Source organism: Alternaria arborescens, assembly GCF_004154835.1.
Source record: "Alternaria arborescens strain FERA 675 chromosome Unknown contig_12, whole genome shotgun sequence".
NCBI classification, from domain to species: Eukaryota; Fungi; Ascomycota; class Dothideomycetes; order Pleosporales; family Pleosporaceae; genus Alternaria; species Alternaria arborescens.
This window is the reverse complement of record NW_021167867.1, coordinates 278800-294066: the sequence shown is the minus strand read 5'-3', so window position 1 is coordinate 294066 and position 15267 is coordinate 278800. Positions and strand designations below refer to the sequence as shown.

The following is a 15267-nucleotide window of genomic DNA, read 5'->3' as shown; positions in this document are numbered from 1 at the left end:
TCAGCATTGTAGCCTCGTTTCAACCCAATCTTTCGGAGCAGTCATTATGATTCACTCAGTAGCACGAGATACGGATTGCCACTAGTGTGGCAACCACGCCGCCAGCACTCTCCTTCTCTGAACCACGTTTTACTGGGACGCATCTCTCGACCATATTTGTCAACACATGCTTGGTTAAGCATCAGCGCCGCAACATTGATATAACCTTTTTTTCTTTCATCTCAACTTTCTCACTATTGCTGAATAGCGATCCGTCAACATGGGAAACATCGGCAATGAGAATGCAGTTCGTAGAGCTAACAGTCTGAATAACAGAACGTCGTCTGAAAGAGAGACTCGAATATCGAAGGATCTGTTTGGTTCGCCACACAAGCAAGGCTACATGGACGAAACCAATATGATCCGAAGAGCGGCAGGCAAGATACCGCATGTCTGTGTTGTCGGTGCGGGTGTTGCTGGGCTGAGATGTGCGGATCTGCTGTTGAAGCACGGGGTCAAGGTTACAGTCCTGGAAGGGAGAACTAGGGTTGGTGGAAGAGTCTGTCTACCCAGCCATGTAAACTCGTACGTGCTAATGGATTAATAGTTATGTCAAAGCGATGCGCTAGGTCATTTAGTTGACCTGTGAGTCTGCAACCCCAATATGGTCTGCTACACCCAAGCTAACGGTTTCGTTAGTGGCCCGAACTGGATACACGGCACTGATGACAACCCTATCCTAGACCTTGCGAAAGAGACCAAGACTATCAGCATGAACTGGGATGGTCGCCAATCAGTTTTTGACAGCCAGGGAAACCACATGTCTGACAAAGACGCAGCGAAGAACACTGAGCATGTTTGGACTATCATCGAGCAAGCAATGAAGCTTTCGAATGAGAATTCGGCCACGATATCCTCGGACAAGAGTTTGTATAACTACTTTGAAGAGAGGGTTGTAGAAATGTTCCCTAATCAGGATGCTGAATCGAAGAGGCAACAGCGAATCATCCTTCAGATGGCAGAAATGTGGGGTGCTTTCGTTGGCTCGCCCATCCAAAGGCAAAGTCTGAAATTTTTCTGGCTGGAGGAGTGTATCGATGGCGAGAATCTCTTTGTCGCATCTACGTACGACAAGGTGCTGAAGAAGATTGCTGAGCCTGCGCTGGAACATGCGACGATGCTGTTTGAACATAAAGTAAAGCGGATCGTATCGAGAGAGGACACTGCAGATGCGGGTGTTACCGTTGAACTTGAAGGCCGGCAAAGTATGATGTTCGACGAAGTGATTATGACGGCTCCACTGGGCTGGCTAAAGCGCAATCTCGATGCTTTCGTCCCAGCATTGCCGAGTCGATTGACAGAAGCTATTGGAAGTCTCGGATACGGGCATCTTGACAAAGTATACATCACCTTCCCAAGCGCCTTCTGGAACGAAGAAACAGCCAGCGATGCAGAACTACCCTCTGCATCTCGCGACCTAAGCAAACCAAATGTCACAGCAATAACAGCGCCCGTGCATCAAGCAACTGACTCACCAGTCAATCCAGCACATTATCCAGGCTTCACACACTGGACACATCCAACGTATGCATCTGAAACGAACCCAAAAGCCTGGGATCAAGAAGCTGTGAACCTCGCCGCCCTTCCCAGAGGAACGGCGCACCCAACCTTGCTCTTTTACACCTTTGGACCAACAAGCTTACATATCGCCAAATTTCTAGCAAATAACCCACCAGAAAAGCATGACAGCCTTCTAACATCTTTCTTTCTTCCCTACTACTCCAAACTTCCCAACTACAAGCCGAACCACAGCGACTGCGCACCACAAGCCGTCCTGGCAACAGCATGGGCAAACGACGAATTCGCTGGTTACGGTTCATACTGCAATTTCCAAATTGGGCTCGAAAAGGGTGATGAGGATGTGGAGACATTACGAAAGGGCATGCCTGAACGAGGTGTTTGGTTGGCTGGAGAGCATTGCGCGCCGTTTGTTGCGTTAGGGACCGTCACGGGGGCGTACTGGAGCGGGGAGGGCGTCGCGAAAAGGGTGCTGAAAGCGTATGAGCTCGGTGAGAAAGAGCAGAATGGGTCCTTGTGAAGCGTGGTAGGATGAGAGGCTGTAATGGGAGGGTACAGATTATGCCGGTGGCTCCGAATGAGTCGTCAAAGGCTTACATAGCATCATCAAGGTCCTGAAATATCACCGTCACATATTCAGTACTTGCCCGACAATTTTCCATTCTTGGATTTCGGAGCATGCTTCAGCTTGAATTCCTTACTCCGCTAGACTGTGTTGTTATGTTCGCACCGAACCCGAAGTATAAGTGGGGTTTGTCGTTCATCTCCGCGTTTCAGTTTCCTCTTTTCTTTTTCTTCTATTCCTGAGTGGGTTTTAGCGGAGCATGCCGTTAAGCGCGAAAAAAGTAAGATGGTTCGCATTGGATGGGCTGGTAAACCGATACTGGAATAAAGTTTTGTAGGATGCTGGGTGGGATGGGGGACGATCAACGGGTGCCTGGCGACTGTCGATCAACCAAAGTTGGTGCAGTCATGATGGTGATTTGGTGCGTATATATTCTGGGTTGGTGCTGCGGAGTGTGTACTCACCAAGCCACTCCTTCTCATATCACTATCTTTCTTTGCTGTAGCCAGGTCGCTCCTTTCGAATTGTACATTAAACAGAAACACACGCACACACGCACACGCGCACACGCGCAACCACTCGCTACGCAATATGGAGCGCACATCTACTCACGGCTCGACATCGTCGAAAGGTTCACAGATTTCCATCAGAGAGCGTATCGGAAAGCCGAGTAAAGTACGTAACTTGGATCAACTGAAGGTGGTAAAGGGCTAATGTTGGGTAGTATCTGTGGCAGGTCCTGAAGCAATGCAAGATACTCTGATGGATCGGTTGAGCTTAACAGGGCTAGTGAGCGATTTCGGAGCAGGAATGAGGAATTAAATAGAGAAAAGAGAGAGATTATAAATTCTGCTGGCCAGTCTAGATAGTAGCAGGCTGCTAGAACACCTTACTCTCGTCTTCTTGGTTCCCTCTTTAATACAATTCCATAAGAACCTCATTCGTTGCAAACCGCCATCCACTGAAAGGACTCTCAAGATAAGCATACAAATCTTCCTTGGTCACTTTATCTCCGTACTTTCCCCAAACACCATTCCACACGCCCTTGGCCTGAACCTTGTATGTGGCTGGCTTGCGCTTAGGCATCCACGGCTTATCAAAGACTACCTCAACCTCTTCTTCAGTGCCTGGTGCAAGCGTGACGAGTGACCCTTGCGGAGGAGGCATTTTGCGATTGATTTGCAAGACGGTTTGATTGACCTCTTCTCCACTCTCCGCATCGATGACGGTGAAAATACCAGTGTTGAGTGCGGAAGAGTCCAGCGGTGTATTCCATTTCAAGATGGTGTAGGGGACTTCTGGGTTCGTGTTTTTGAGCGTGATGAGCAGGGCTGGTGGGGAGCGTGAGGTTTGGGTTATTGTGAACTCTAAATCGGGCATGCTGGTGCGACTGGACATTGAATGAGGCATGCTAAAGTTGAGCGGCGTGGGGGACTGATAGACGTAGAAGGCTCCAAGAAGTGAGATGACAAGACCCGTCAGAAGGGCTGTACGTGCAGTCCACATGTTTGCCATCATTTCTCCCCGCCTAACTAGCTTAGATCATGCGATAAATCTAAGGAAGTTGGAGCCATCAGGTCGCTGTCGCGAGGACAGATCATCGCAAGTCTACATCCGGAGCATCATACTATTCAAGGACTATGTCGCATGGTCATTAACATGCGAACGAATCATTCTGCTGGAGGCGATATGAATTGCTATCAGCCGTTGTGCTTCCTGGCTAGGTACCTGCCCTGATTGGGAGCGGGGTGCGCGGCGCTAGACTGCATCAAGCTGTGTGCCGGGAGGAGCGCAATAGATAGTTCGACGCAGCTTCGCGATAAGAACAACCTGCGACAAGCATGAATGTATTTTAAGTTGACTCTAAGAACGATGAAGTTTGTTGTGGCTCGATGACCTCCACCTCAGCGTACATCATACTGTTAGTGTCTTGGCGCCCAAGTGTACTTCCAAGGATCATTGAGAGGCCATGATTCGGTTAACGCACTCCTGGACTCCAAGTAGAACAACCATTACTGATTATTGTACAAAACTCCACCATTGCACACATACATACATCGTTTCGTATAGAATGGATGCTCCCAAGACCAGCCTCATGGAGCGCGCACTTTCACTTAGCTTGGGTGCCCATGCCGCTGAATGCATCAGCGAACTCGTATGACGTCCTTGCATGCTTCGGGTTTTGCCAATAATTGAGAAACATCACTAGGCACTCTGCGCTTGCATAATGAAAAGCCAACTTTCGTTGGCAGGTATTTGGCCCCCAAATGCGGGCACTGCGCCTCGCTTGGTTTCATGAAAATCTCCGGCCAAAGTCGTTAGAGCTGTCGGACGCCTGAAAGCGGCTCAGAACACCTCAAGTATGCTGGGCTTTGCTAGATACGCGCTTCGTTTCCTCGACATACGCCGTGTCTCATTGTGCTCCAGCCATGAAGACTCTGGCGCAGTTCTCCGCTGTTCGTCAGGACTCTGATGACGATGCACAAAGAAGCGTCGAGTTGCTCGCCATGGCCGACCACCACAGCGACACCAAGTCCGGTACGCCTCGCCAATGGCCACAGAACGACCGCGAGGCTGCTTTACAAGATAAATGGTCACTATTTCCTTGGCGAGTAACTTCCGTTCTGCTAGCGCTCCCTCTTGCCCTCGCCGGCATCGTCAGCCTCGCAGCTGCCGCGGAAACGGTATCCCAAAGTTACATTATGGGACGAGACTGCTATCCAAACGGTCTTTGGAAGGAAGCCTCCGGAGCAACATGGCGCATTATGGATTCCTCTTACTTCTTCACACCAAACTTGAGTTTTGGAGCTATGACTTTTACACAGGTAAAAGTCATTGATGTTGCCTGGGATCTGATTATTGGAAGAGGTGGACAACTTTTGTTGGCATGGGCGAACTATCGCGTCTTCAACGAGTGGCTGGTATACCACATGGAGATGCATCACACATCGTACAAACTGTATGCCGCCGTAGCCTTCGAAACAACAACAATGGGCACGCTCGGTGTACTGGGGAAAGAATTCTTAGCTTTTGGGGCGGGCACCTGGAAGCGCTTATTCCGATGGCTGGCAATACTTTCAATGTTGCTATCCACGCTCTATGTGATCTCGTTCCCGACTTTGATGGCAGCCATGACAGGTTACATCGCGACTTATGAGCCATACATAGAGGATTTTGATGGGAACCTCCTCGGATGGAGCCAGGTGAAACAGGTGGAGTACATTATCCACGATGCTGATCGATTGGACGGTTTCGACGCGCCGCTCGTTGCTACAACAGATGACAAGCCGCTCGTCGATGCTATTGATAACTGTATGTTTGACTGCAATACTCTGGGCCTCAGCTGACCAAGTACAGACCGTATGCAGTTCGGAAACTGGACCTGGGAATATGAAGTGAATGGCGTGCCTCAGGCAGGTTTTGGCTTCAACGGTACCAACAATACAAATATAACAGCCGAATTTGTGCTGGAAGGCGTCAAGTTACCCCTGTTCCGAAGCCTCCAAATTACCAGATTCCCTGTCGAATACGCAAAGTTGAACTCCGTTCCGCTACATGAACACCTTGGATACCAATATGCTTTTGAAAAGCGCCCAGACACGAACCACACCTACGACGCGGCTTATTTGCTGGAGCATGGATCTTGCAAACCTAGCGAGACGTATCAATGGGGGTTCTCTTACATCTTTCTATTCATGGTCTCCATCTTCAACTTCATCTGGGTCTGCATCATGGTCGGCATGTGGCTTGATACACGGCGAGGGTCAAGAATGTATAGGAGTGGCAGGAGACCTGGGCTTTTGCGCAGTATCATCGAATACTCGGCAGCGATACGAGAAGAGCTAGGCAGTGAGGCCGACTATCTGGAGGAAGATGACCTGCGAAAACGTCTGACGCAGAGTAACGGAGCGTTGGTTGTGGAGAAGGCTGAGCTCAGAGTGACACGTACGAGCATGAGCACTGGAGTGGAGACAATTAAAGGTGGTTGGAAGCGGAATCTCACGAAAGGCAGCACTTTCTGAGTCAGAGGACTATCTAAGCAATAGATTCATCATGCTGTCTCTTGGGATATCATTAATTCAGTATCGTGGCTGTTCTATGTAGAAAAGACTAGAGGAAGTGTTTCACCCCCACTGAAACCTCTCCTCATCCAACATAGTGCCTTCCTCCCAGCACTTCTCTACCCACGCGACACCCACAATCCTGGCAAGTCCAGTGACCTTAGCCTTTACACTCTTGGCCGAAGAGTGTTCGTTCGGTACAACAACATGTGTGACTCCTTCCTCGCCTATCCGATCAGTCACTGAACCACCGCCGAATCGAATATAGTTCTTCGATAGTTGGACTCTGAGCATCTCGCTAGCATCAATGGGATTGCTGTCAAATCCAGCTTTTACTGTGCCAAACATGTGTGTCTTGAGATGCGCAAGTGACTCTCCATGGTCTTCTAGTTGGTCTAGGAAACCTTGTCGTTCAAATGCTGAGTCGTTGTCTGACCCTGCTCCTACACCAGCCAACAGCTTTCGCATATCATCTACATCTGCTATGTCGCGCGCAAACGAATCTCCATACTCATCAACATTGTTCTCGAAGTCGAGCTGATCTTCATCGTGGAGGTAGAACATATGTCGGTTTGGCTCGAATGGGAGCAGGTATGGTAAAGGGGCACAGTCTATCTCATTCTGTTTGATGCAATCCTGGATCCAGATAGGTTTGATGATGTTGTTCGTGGCGCGTTTCTCGAGTGATGCAACTTTAATCAGTCTCTTGTCCGCTACGATGACGAGGTCTTTGTCCATCGAATCGCGCTGCACAATCTTACCACCGTTGGCTTTGACCAGTGCTTCTAGATCGGGTTTCGACTTCTTCGTTGGGTGAATTTGCTCAGTCATTACGAAAAAGCTCAGGCCCTCAAATACCTTCGATGCTGGACCCGCGTATGGTGTAGCAACGGTATCGTTACCTACCACAGTGAGTGGCTTCTTCGATATTCTCGCCTTCTTCCTGCGTGATTGCTCAATCTTGAATTCTTTCTCCTTTTCCGACTTCTCAGTTTCAGCTCTGCTCTTCACTTCCAGAAACTCCTGTACCGACAGTGCCTGATCCCAGCGTTTGTCCTTTTTGAGCCCCTTGAAGCGAGGAAAGCGAAGCGTTAAAGAGAAGCGAAACTTGTCGGTGCCTTCCACACTTGCTGCCTTGCATTCCAGAACGACAGAATCTCTGGGTCTGATCCATTGATCTGGTCGCTCGTGTTGCCGATTCTGCTCATGACCGCCTAGCTCAATGAATGGAGGTGGCCGTCGAGGATCCCAATTATGCCACTTGCCTTCCGTTCGGCCCCGTATGTCAGCATAGTCTTGTTGAGCAAATCCGCCTCCAACTTTGAAGAATGACCAACAATGTTCGTACTTCAGGTCGCCTTTCTTTGCATCTTTGTTCGTAAGCAGTGCGCAAAGAAAGGATGAGTGAGCGCCACCACGATGTCCAGACCCAAAGTACCCGCCGACAACTATGCAGTCGAGCGACTCGCCGAATTCAGACATGTATTCTGGCTTAACTTTCATCCAATCGTTGTTGCGTTGATTCAGCCGATACATAGAACGTGGGTTCTTCAGGACCAGACCTTCCGAAGAATCAGCAACAACCTTCCGTAGTGCTGGTTCAATCTCTGTATGCGAGCGCGCCTCGGTGTACGGGTGGATCTCCAGACGACGATGTACGCCCTTGACAGCACTTTCCAGAGCGCGACGGCGATCGCGTAGCGTGTATTGTGTGAGTAGCTTGTCGTTTAGGAATACGCAGTCAAAAACCCTGAAGACCGGTCGCTGACCAGTGTTCTTGTCCGTTTTGTTTTCTTTCTCGGATATAGCTGCCGTCTTGAGAGTTCCAAACCCAACAATGTGATCGCGGTCCATATCCCAGGTGATCATCTCGCCATCAAGGATGATGTTCCGCACATTCTTGCCAAAGGCGTCTGTTATGAACCGTGTGAGTGCACCAGCTTCGTCGCCTTGGAAGTGTTTACCGTAGAGGTACGCATAGTCTTTGGCCTTTCGCGACCAGAACCCAAAAGTTCTACCGCCTGGCGCGTCAGGATCCTCAACCATGTGAAGCTGCATACGTTCTCCATCAAGCTTCTCTTCAATCCAAAAGGTATCGTCATCGGTGTTCCCTTGAAATCTTGTGACCAGCTTCTCAAAGTTACCTACCTTATCCTGAAACTGAGCCAATTGTGGCTGGAAGCATTGCATCAAGCTCAGCCCAGTGTCTTCGCCTGCCAGACGGACCTCAGGGTCAAATAGTTCCCAGCACACTCTTCGAAGGTTTGAAGAGATGTTGAATAACGTCTCTGCATCTGGATGCCAGATGTCTAGAATGGTCTTCTCAGTAGCCCCAATCTTCATCTGGCGAAGGACCATGCGAATGAGCCAGGTCATCTCCTCAGCGTTCATCCTTCGATAGAACCGTTGGAAGATCTTGACTTGCTCTTCTTCGGCGCCAATCTGTGATAGCTTATCCAGAGCGTTGTTGACCTCTGCGATACTCATGTCGCTGTATTCGGTCTTGAGTTGCCGGGTTGACAAGATCTCGTAGCATCGTCCAGCGAAGTCGCCGGCAGTTGATGCCGAAGCCTTGTTCAGCTGACCAGGTAGCTTCCAGTTCAGCATATGTTTGGCACCGTCAGAGTTGGGGTCGATCCTCGTAAGTTTGATCAAGACCTTGGCAATTGTCTTCTCTTTCAGACCGTACATGGCTCGATCTCTGTCCTTTTCCGGAATTATGAGACGCATTGCGGGAAAGAAGTCATTGCCCACTTGCTTGCGCCAACTCGAAATGAATCTTTCGATGATGTTACGTTTCGCTTCATGAGGTGACATGTTAGAGTGTCCATGTGGTCCGACTCTTCGCCGAGCTCCCACAGGCTGCTTCCTTTTTTGTGTTTCCATAAGCGGATTGAATAGTTCCGTGAATAGAGTATGGAAGGGAAGTGTTTTGTGGAGGTTTATCGGCCGTGTTGGGTACTTGTCGTCGAGCTCATTATCATGGCTGTACATGAGCTTGTTCTCCCTAACCGCCTCGGCATCGGCCATTGGTGTATCTTCGGCCATTTTGAGTGCATTGGATGAGTAGTGTAGCTCTTGCGACAATTGTTGTATATGAGAACGAGGTCGTGGCTGCCTGGAGAAGCGCGTCACGCGTGATCACGTGGCTGTCAGACTACAAGAAGCTAGCGTAATTCCCAAGCCATCACCCATGCCTTGTGGGTACACACGCCGTGTCATTCACAGGGCTGACGATACTAATCTTGGAAACCCGACATTACGACTCCACACCACTCGTTTTCTATTCAGTCTTTCGTTACTTTGCTTTCATGTTGCGCAGAAATACCCTCTGTATGCGCACTATTCTCCCCTAATTCTCCGTATACGTCATTATTGCTCACCGTCCAATGGACCGCTAAATGAGCTCTGCACGCAACCAGGGCTGGGTCCCGCAGACGGCCGGCGACACCCAACACAATGTACGCGACGCTGCACTGCGAGGCGCAGCGAAAGCCTTCTCCAAATCTCCCGCCAAGTCAAAGCCTTTGGTAAACACATATACTGGAGGAGACAATGGGGCTTTGCTGGCTGCAACCAAAGTCGGAACTGGCAGCCCGGCATCCTTGCGAAGCCACCACACTGGCGGATCTGTGGGTGTCAGCAAGCCGAACCTGTCCAAGTCGAACAGCTCCAACTCGCTGAGCGTGCCTGACGACCACCCCGACCGCGTCTCCTCGCCTTCAAATATCGCTGCTCGGCTTGCGGCAGCTCGACACAGCCCTCTGCGGCCTCTACCCCAGGCCGCTGTTCCGCCCACCATGAGCGAACACCAACCAAACGAGAGGGATGTACTGCCTCCCTCGGGCAGCGTAGGGAATGTGCTTGCGAGGCTCGAATCTAAGAACCCCAGCCAGCAGCCGCGCAAGAGGAGAGGCAGCCTCGAATCGCATTCAGCTGTCAGTAGTGCCCGACAGCCAGAATCACCACACAAGCCTACCGATGACACCCCTATACCGCCAACGAACTCGCTCGTCAGGATGTTTGAGCAAGCGCGACCTAGGACGCCTACCAAACCCTCTGCACCGATACGTGTCACTCAGAACTCTCCACCCCCTGTGCGGTCGCCGAAGCCGCAGCGTGCATTCAAGTTACCTCCCGAGCCGAAAGATGACGCACCCCTGCAGAGAGTCAGGACGCAGACACCACCACCTGTGAAGCCAAAGCCGAAGCACAAGATCACGCTGCCGCCACAACATGTCGACGGCAGTAGCGAGCAAGCATACTTCAATACACCCAAGAACGATCCCCTGAAATCTCCTCCGATCAGGCAAAAACCGGTGCAGCTGGCGACAATCAACACATCGGTTTCTCCGCCTTCGAAGCCCCCGCAGAGGTTTTCTCGGCAAACACGGCCAAAGTCTGAGGACACAACGCAGTCCAAGTCCTTACAACGGCGCAGAGTGTCCGCGTCTATAGAGAGTCAACAGTCACCGTCAACACCTTCTTCCTTCAAGTCAGCAAAAGAAGAGCAGGAAGATGAGAAGCTCAAACCTGCTCTGCCTCCGCCGCGGCGATCGACTGCGCGAAAAGCAGATCCCGTACCGGCTACCAGCAAACTTCAGCCTTCGGCCCCAATACAAATCAAACCTCGGACCCAAAGTCAGAACCCAGCTTCGATGCCTCCGCTGCAGAGGCTCTCGCCTCCTCGTCGGCCAACGTCAACCAGTGGATCAGGTTCACCTTCAGTATATCATAATAACTACCAGAGGGAGTCTGTCAAGCAGATTACACAACACATGACTGGCGAATCTCTGTCGAGCGCCATAATGGGCGCCGCTCTAGCCTCGCATTCTCGCAACGTTTCGCCCGCACCTCGACCTATGTCAGTCGAACCTCTTTTCCCGCCGCGCAAACAGCACCACCATCACTCCCCGTTCCATCGATCGCCCTCACCGCCTAAACAATCACCTCCGAAGAGCGCTGGGAAGATGCGGACCACAATGCGCAAAGAACCGTCGTCGTCCGATGAGGAAGACAACAAGGTCGACAAGTACAAGAAAAAGGGGACACGCATTATGGGCATCAAGGGACGGAAGCACCCAAATAAACATCACGAGGGCACGCGAAAGCGTTGGCGCGATCAGATAACCGAACGGGAGCGGAAGCGTTACGAAGGTCTGTGGGCAGCGAACAAGGGTCATCACATACCATCGCCTGCTAACGCGCCGCCTGACGATGACCCATCGGCTGATGTGTTGAATCTTCTGGTCAAAGAGATCTGGACGAGGAGTCGACTGCCTACGCATGTTTTAGAAGAAGTTTGGGATCTTGTAGACAGCAGAGGTGTTGGCAGACTAAGCAGGTACGAGTTCGTGGTAGGTCTATGGTTGATTGACCAAAGACTCAAAGGACGAAAGTTACCGGTCAAGGTCAGTGATAGTGTGTGGCAGAGCGCCAGGGGCGTCAACATTAAAGTCAAGATCCGGAATTAGTAGGAGCGGAGTCAAAGGAGCATTGCTTCGGCGTTGGATTTGTCTGTTACTGTAGATCCTAGAGATACCCATAATCGTAGTAAAGTTTCCCTTTGTTACAAGAAGCATCAGTCGTCTCCGCCTCTAATTCCATCATCCGCATTACCTTGCATGCTCAGTAATCCGGTGCTCCTTACAAAATTTGCGGTACTCCAGAATCCGCCGCTGAATTCGAGGTCATACCAATAGTTTACCGCGCAGCAGATTCCTTCTTCGTTGCAGCTCTGGCTTACCTTGTGGTACCATAGTGCCGGCAAGTATAGCATATCGCCTTCTTCTAGTGTTACTCTGAGTGGTTGCGAGTATTGAGAGTAGGGCGTAGTGTTGATGGTGCGCTGGTCAGGATCCCATGTTGCGAAAGGTACGTATTCCTCCGGCTCATCTACCTTGATCACCATATCTTTTTTTTCGAACGTGTCAGAAGGCGAATCTCCGTTGCGCTTCAGAGTATACGTAGAAGCCAGGACACTCTTCTCATTGACACAAGCCGCTTCCACGGGTGGTAAGAGAACAAAATGCTTTTGACCCAGGATCTGAACGTAGATATTCTCGTAGTTATCCTTGTGTAGGGCAGTCGTCGAGTAGGAATTTCCGAGCCAGAAGTTGATTGCGTCAGGTTCCTGCTCTAGTGCTATTCGCGCAAAAGGTATGCTTTTGGGCACATCGGCGAAAAGCGTGGAGTACTCATTGCGGAGATTGTCGTTCTGGGTTTGCGCATAGTGTGTTGGGCCTTTATAGTCTTCCTCCCGCTCTTGCCGTTGAATCTTCTCTAGAACTTCTTGGAAGGGTCCCTCGGTCTCATATGGCTTGACGAACACTGAGCCACCTAATGGTAGCGAGACGACTGAGTCGGCGTTCCCGTGAGGTGTGATTGCTACGTTGACATTTTGACCACGCATGACATCTTTCAGGTATGCTGAATTCCATGTCTTTCTTGCTTTGAAGTCTCTAGCTCCGTTCCGGACAACAAATGGCCGGTTACGCGCGACATGGCGCATGAATTGTAATGGTGATGGTTCGGAGGGGAGCGTGTCGATCGTTGATGGATTGAGGTCATGGTAGGACGTTATCAAGTCTGTATAGAAATGTCGATATTAGTCATGCACAAGGACCCTAGCAAACTTGAAGAAGTACTCCAAGTCCGTATGACGGCTACAACACTTAAGAATGGAAAGATGAAAGATAATGTAGGATCAATCGAACAGTTCATCCACACGGTTTATGCGCAAGCTTCTCAAAAGAGTTGGAGGATATTCGAGGAGAGAACTTTGCATGCGAGTGAAAGTATGTAGGAAAGAAGGAAGCACCTCTTACAGCATCTTGCAAGACCCCTCTATCCTCCAGTCCGGTTGGTGCAGGCCTAAGGAGATGATCAGCACGGGACAGCGTGACCACCTTGTACGCTTACCGCAATGTAGCCTGCTCTGAGCTCTTTAGTCCCAATACTTCATCGTGAACATGAACCATGTTTGCGCGTTCAGGTACTAGTCAGGCAAAGTTCGTGAAGTGGGATACTTATCGGTGTTAAGATTTTAGCGTCGGAGATACCACATTATCGTGCGTTCCGCACTCAGTCGTTCTTTCACTTTCATGATGCTCTAGCCATAACGACTCCGCATCGGCACTGCGAGCGTTTCCAGGCACATAGTCATAAGAACAAATATGCTAGAGCGATAACAAAGCTTAGGATTTGATTGTAATGCCGCCACCATGGACCGTTACCTCAACCACCATCTTAGGGAGCTTGGCCGTAAGTCTTTTCGGGCACTACTTTCAGAGTCACTTACTAACATATCCGCAGGTAGCGCGCTCATTGTCACGAAAGGCTTCTTCATTATACACGCATTCTCCTCCTACATCGGCGGCGTAGGCGCTACTAGCGGAATCTCGATGACTCCTACAATTTCTTACGATTACCGATCTCAACCGTATATTCTTTACTCCTCGCTCCACCGCCGTATGCGTAACCTGCACGTTGGCGATGTCATAACTTACACCCACCCTATCTTGCCGCAACTGAGCGGGTGTAAGCGCATCATCGGAATGCCAGGCGACTTCGTCAGCGTAGTCACGCCTGGGCGCCGTGACTCTGATTTGAGTGCAGTAGATGTCGAAGGCAAATGGGCGAGCGTGAGAGAAGAACTGATAAGGGTACCTGAGGGACATTGCTGGATACAAGGAGATAATCTGGAATGGAGCCGGGATAGTAGATCGTTTGGGCCATTGCCATTGGGGTTGGTCAAGGCGAAAGTGCTGGCTGTTATACTGCCGTTTAAGGATGCCAAATGGCTTGGAAGTGAGCGTGATGTCATAGACCCGCAAGAGGGTGAAAGAGAGTGGGTGATGAAGTAAAGGATTGGATGGCATTGAAGTCACAACAGATTCGATCCAGGCTCTGCGACGGCTTCCAAGATCCCCCTTTGCTTGATTGGAGGATGATGATGTTCGAGCTTACGTTTACGTGAAGCTACGTCGCAGTCCATCAGGGTCTTTATAACCTGCGTAGCCGATAAACAACACGAAGATGTGAAATTTGTCACCATTTCAGAATCTGCACACTACCAGATGGCGTATGTTCAACACAAAAAACTGTAATTGTTACAATGATCCTGGTGACAATACTCTCATGAAAACCGTCAAGGTGAGTGTCAGGAGAAGAATCTCCTCACTACCAAGGCGTAGTGCCGCGCGACGGGCACGGGCTATCATGTTTGGATCGATTCCACCCGAGAACAACACGGTGCTAAAGTTGGTCGACGCAGAGAAGTTTTGTGCAAGAGGAGTGTCGTGCGCTACTCGAAGGTCCATTTCTTCATCATATCCCCGAGGTCTCATAAAAGCTCCTGGAACAAGCCTGCTAGCTGCTAGCAGGCCTGAATATCTACGAGTTTCTACGTTTACTCTCTGGGCGATGATAGATTCTGCAGCGCGGATTGGAGCGGCCGAATCTGATGATCGATTCGCCGGTGCGGCGTATAGCTCACAGCGGCAGTTTGGGGAAGTGCGATTTTGGCGCGCAGTAATAGAAAGCCAGGCGACAAGGCACACTGTATGGAACGTATGGCCGCATGCACCAGCTAATTGTACCACATCTCTAACAAGGTGTTCCGTACAGATTGAACAATCTGAGCCTTCAGATTGAGCGCTTACGGGCACGACACCGACCATGAACAATTCGCCCTGGCTGCGAAGAGCGGGCATGCTAACTGCTGGTATCATGCTGGGCTCTTGAAAGTCTACTGACGTTCAGAGGAGCCACTTATCATAGGTCGCTTGCCTTCAGTGTTTTGTAGTGATGATTCTGTTGTCAAGTCCCAATGAGGTCAGGTTATACTAGAGAAGGAAGATAATACGTATACTGTGAAATCTAGTGCGAAGAAGCATCATGTTTAAAGAGATTGTTTCTTTGTGGCTCACTATTGTCACACTTTTATAAGCCAACCTATATTAGAGGCATAGAACAAACATTTCGAATAGCGACGAGACGTTTGAGAGGACTATGGCGTCTCAAATCAATTATGCTAGTAGGCGGAATAATAGCAAAGTGTTGAGTGAAAGCAGTCTAACTTTA

At 50.1% G+C, this 15267-nt stretch overlaps 7 protein-coding genes across 7 annotated transcripts; 4 read left to right on the top strand and 3 right to left on the bottom strand.

Moving 5' to 3' along the window:
• Positions 1-259: 259 nt before the first annotated feature.
• On the top strand, positions 260-2077 carry AA0111_g5884 (hypothetical protein; the record flags this gene model as incomplete). The annotated part of the gene is made up of 3 exons (XM_028652045.1): positions 260-526; positions 587-624; positions 679-2077. 3 exons carry the CDS (start codon positions 260-262, stop codon positions 2075-2077), a joined length of 1704 nt encoding a protein of 567 aa, XP_028506544.1.
• A 960-nt stretch (positions 2078-3037) lies between these two features.
• Positions 3038-3628, bottom strand: AA0111_g5883 (hypothetical protein; the record flags this gene model as incomplete). Its single annotated transcript, XM_028652044.1, has 1 exon — positions 3038-3628. The coding sequence occupies one exon, from the start codon at positions 3626-3628 to the stop codon at positions 3038-3040; it is 591 nt and encodes a 196-aa protein (XP_028506549.1).
• A 923-nt stretch (positions 3629-4551) lies between these two features.
• AA0111_g5882 (hypothetical protein) lies at positions 4552-6144 on the top strand (the record flags this gene model as incomplete). The annotated part of the gene is made up of 2 exons (XM_028652043.1): positions 4552-5434; positions 5480-6144. The coding sequence occupies 2 exons, from the start codon at positions 4552-4554 to the stop codon at positions 6142-6144; spliced, it is 1548 nt and encodes a 515-aa protein (XP_028506550.1).
• A 102-nt stretch (positions 6145-6246) lies between these two features.
• On the bottom strand, positions 6247-9231 carry AA0111_g5881 (DNA ligase 4; the record flags this gene model as incomplete). The annotated part of the gene is made up of 1 exon (XM_028652042.1): positions 6247-9231. The coding sequence occupies one exon, from the start codon at positions 9229-9231 to the stop codon at positions 6247-6249; it is 2985 nt and encodes a 994-aa protein (XP_028506547.1).
• Positions 9232-9584: 353 nt separating this feature from the next.
• AA0111_g5880 (hypothetical protein) lies at positions 9585-11657 on the top strand (the record flags this gene model as incomplete). The annotated part of the gene is made up of 1 exon (XM_028652041.1): positions 9585-11657. The coding sequence occupies one exon, from the start codon at positions 9585-9587 to the stop codon at positions 11655-11657; it is 2073 nt and encodes a 690-aa protein (XP_028506548.1).
• A 107-nt stretch (positions 11658-11764) lies between these two features.
• Positions 11765-12694, bottom strand: AA0111_g5879 (hypothetical protein; the record flags this gene model as incomplete). Its single annotated transcript, XM_028652039.1, has 1 exon — positions 11765-12694. The coding sequence occupies one exon, from the start codon at positions 12692-12694 to the stop codon at positions 11765-11767; it is 930 nt and encodes a 309-aa protein (XP_028506472.1).
• Positions 12695-13406: 712 nt separating this feature from the next.
• AA0111_g5878 (hypothetical protein) lies at positions 13407-14048 on the top strand (the record flags this gene model as incomplete). The annotated part of the gene is made up of 2 exons (XM_028652038.1): positions 13407-13446; positions 13498-14048. The coding sequence occupies 2 exons, from the start codon at positions 13407-13409 to the stop codon at positions 14046-14048; spliced, it is 591 nt and encodes a 196-aa protein (XP_028506471.1).
• Between the last annotated feature and the right edge of the window lie 1219 nt (positions 14049-15267).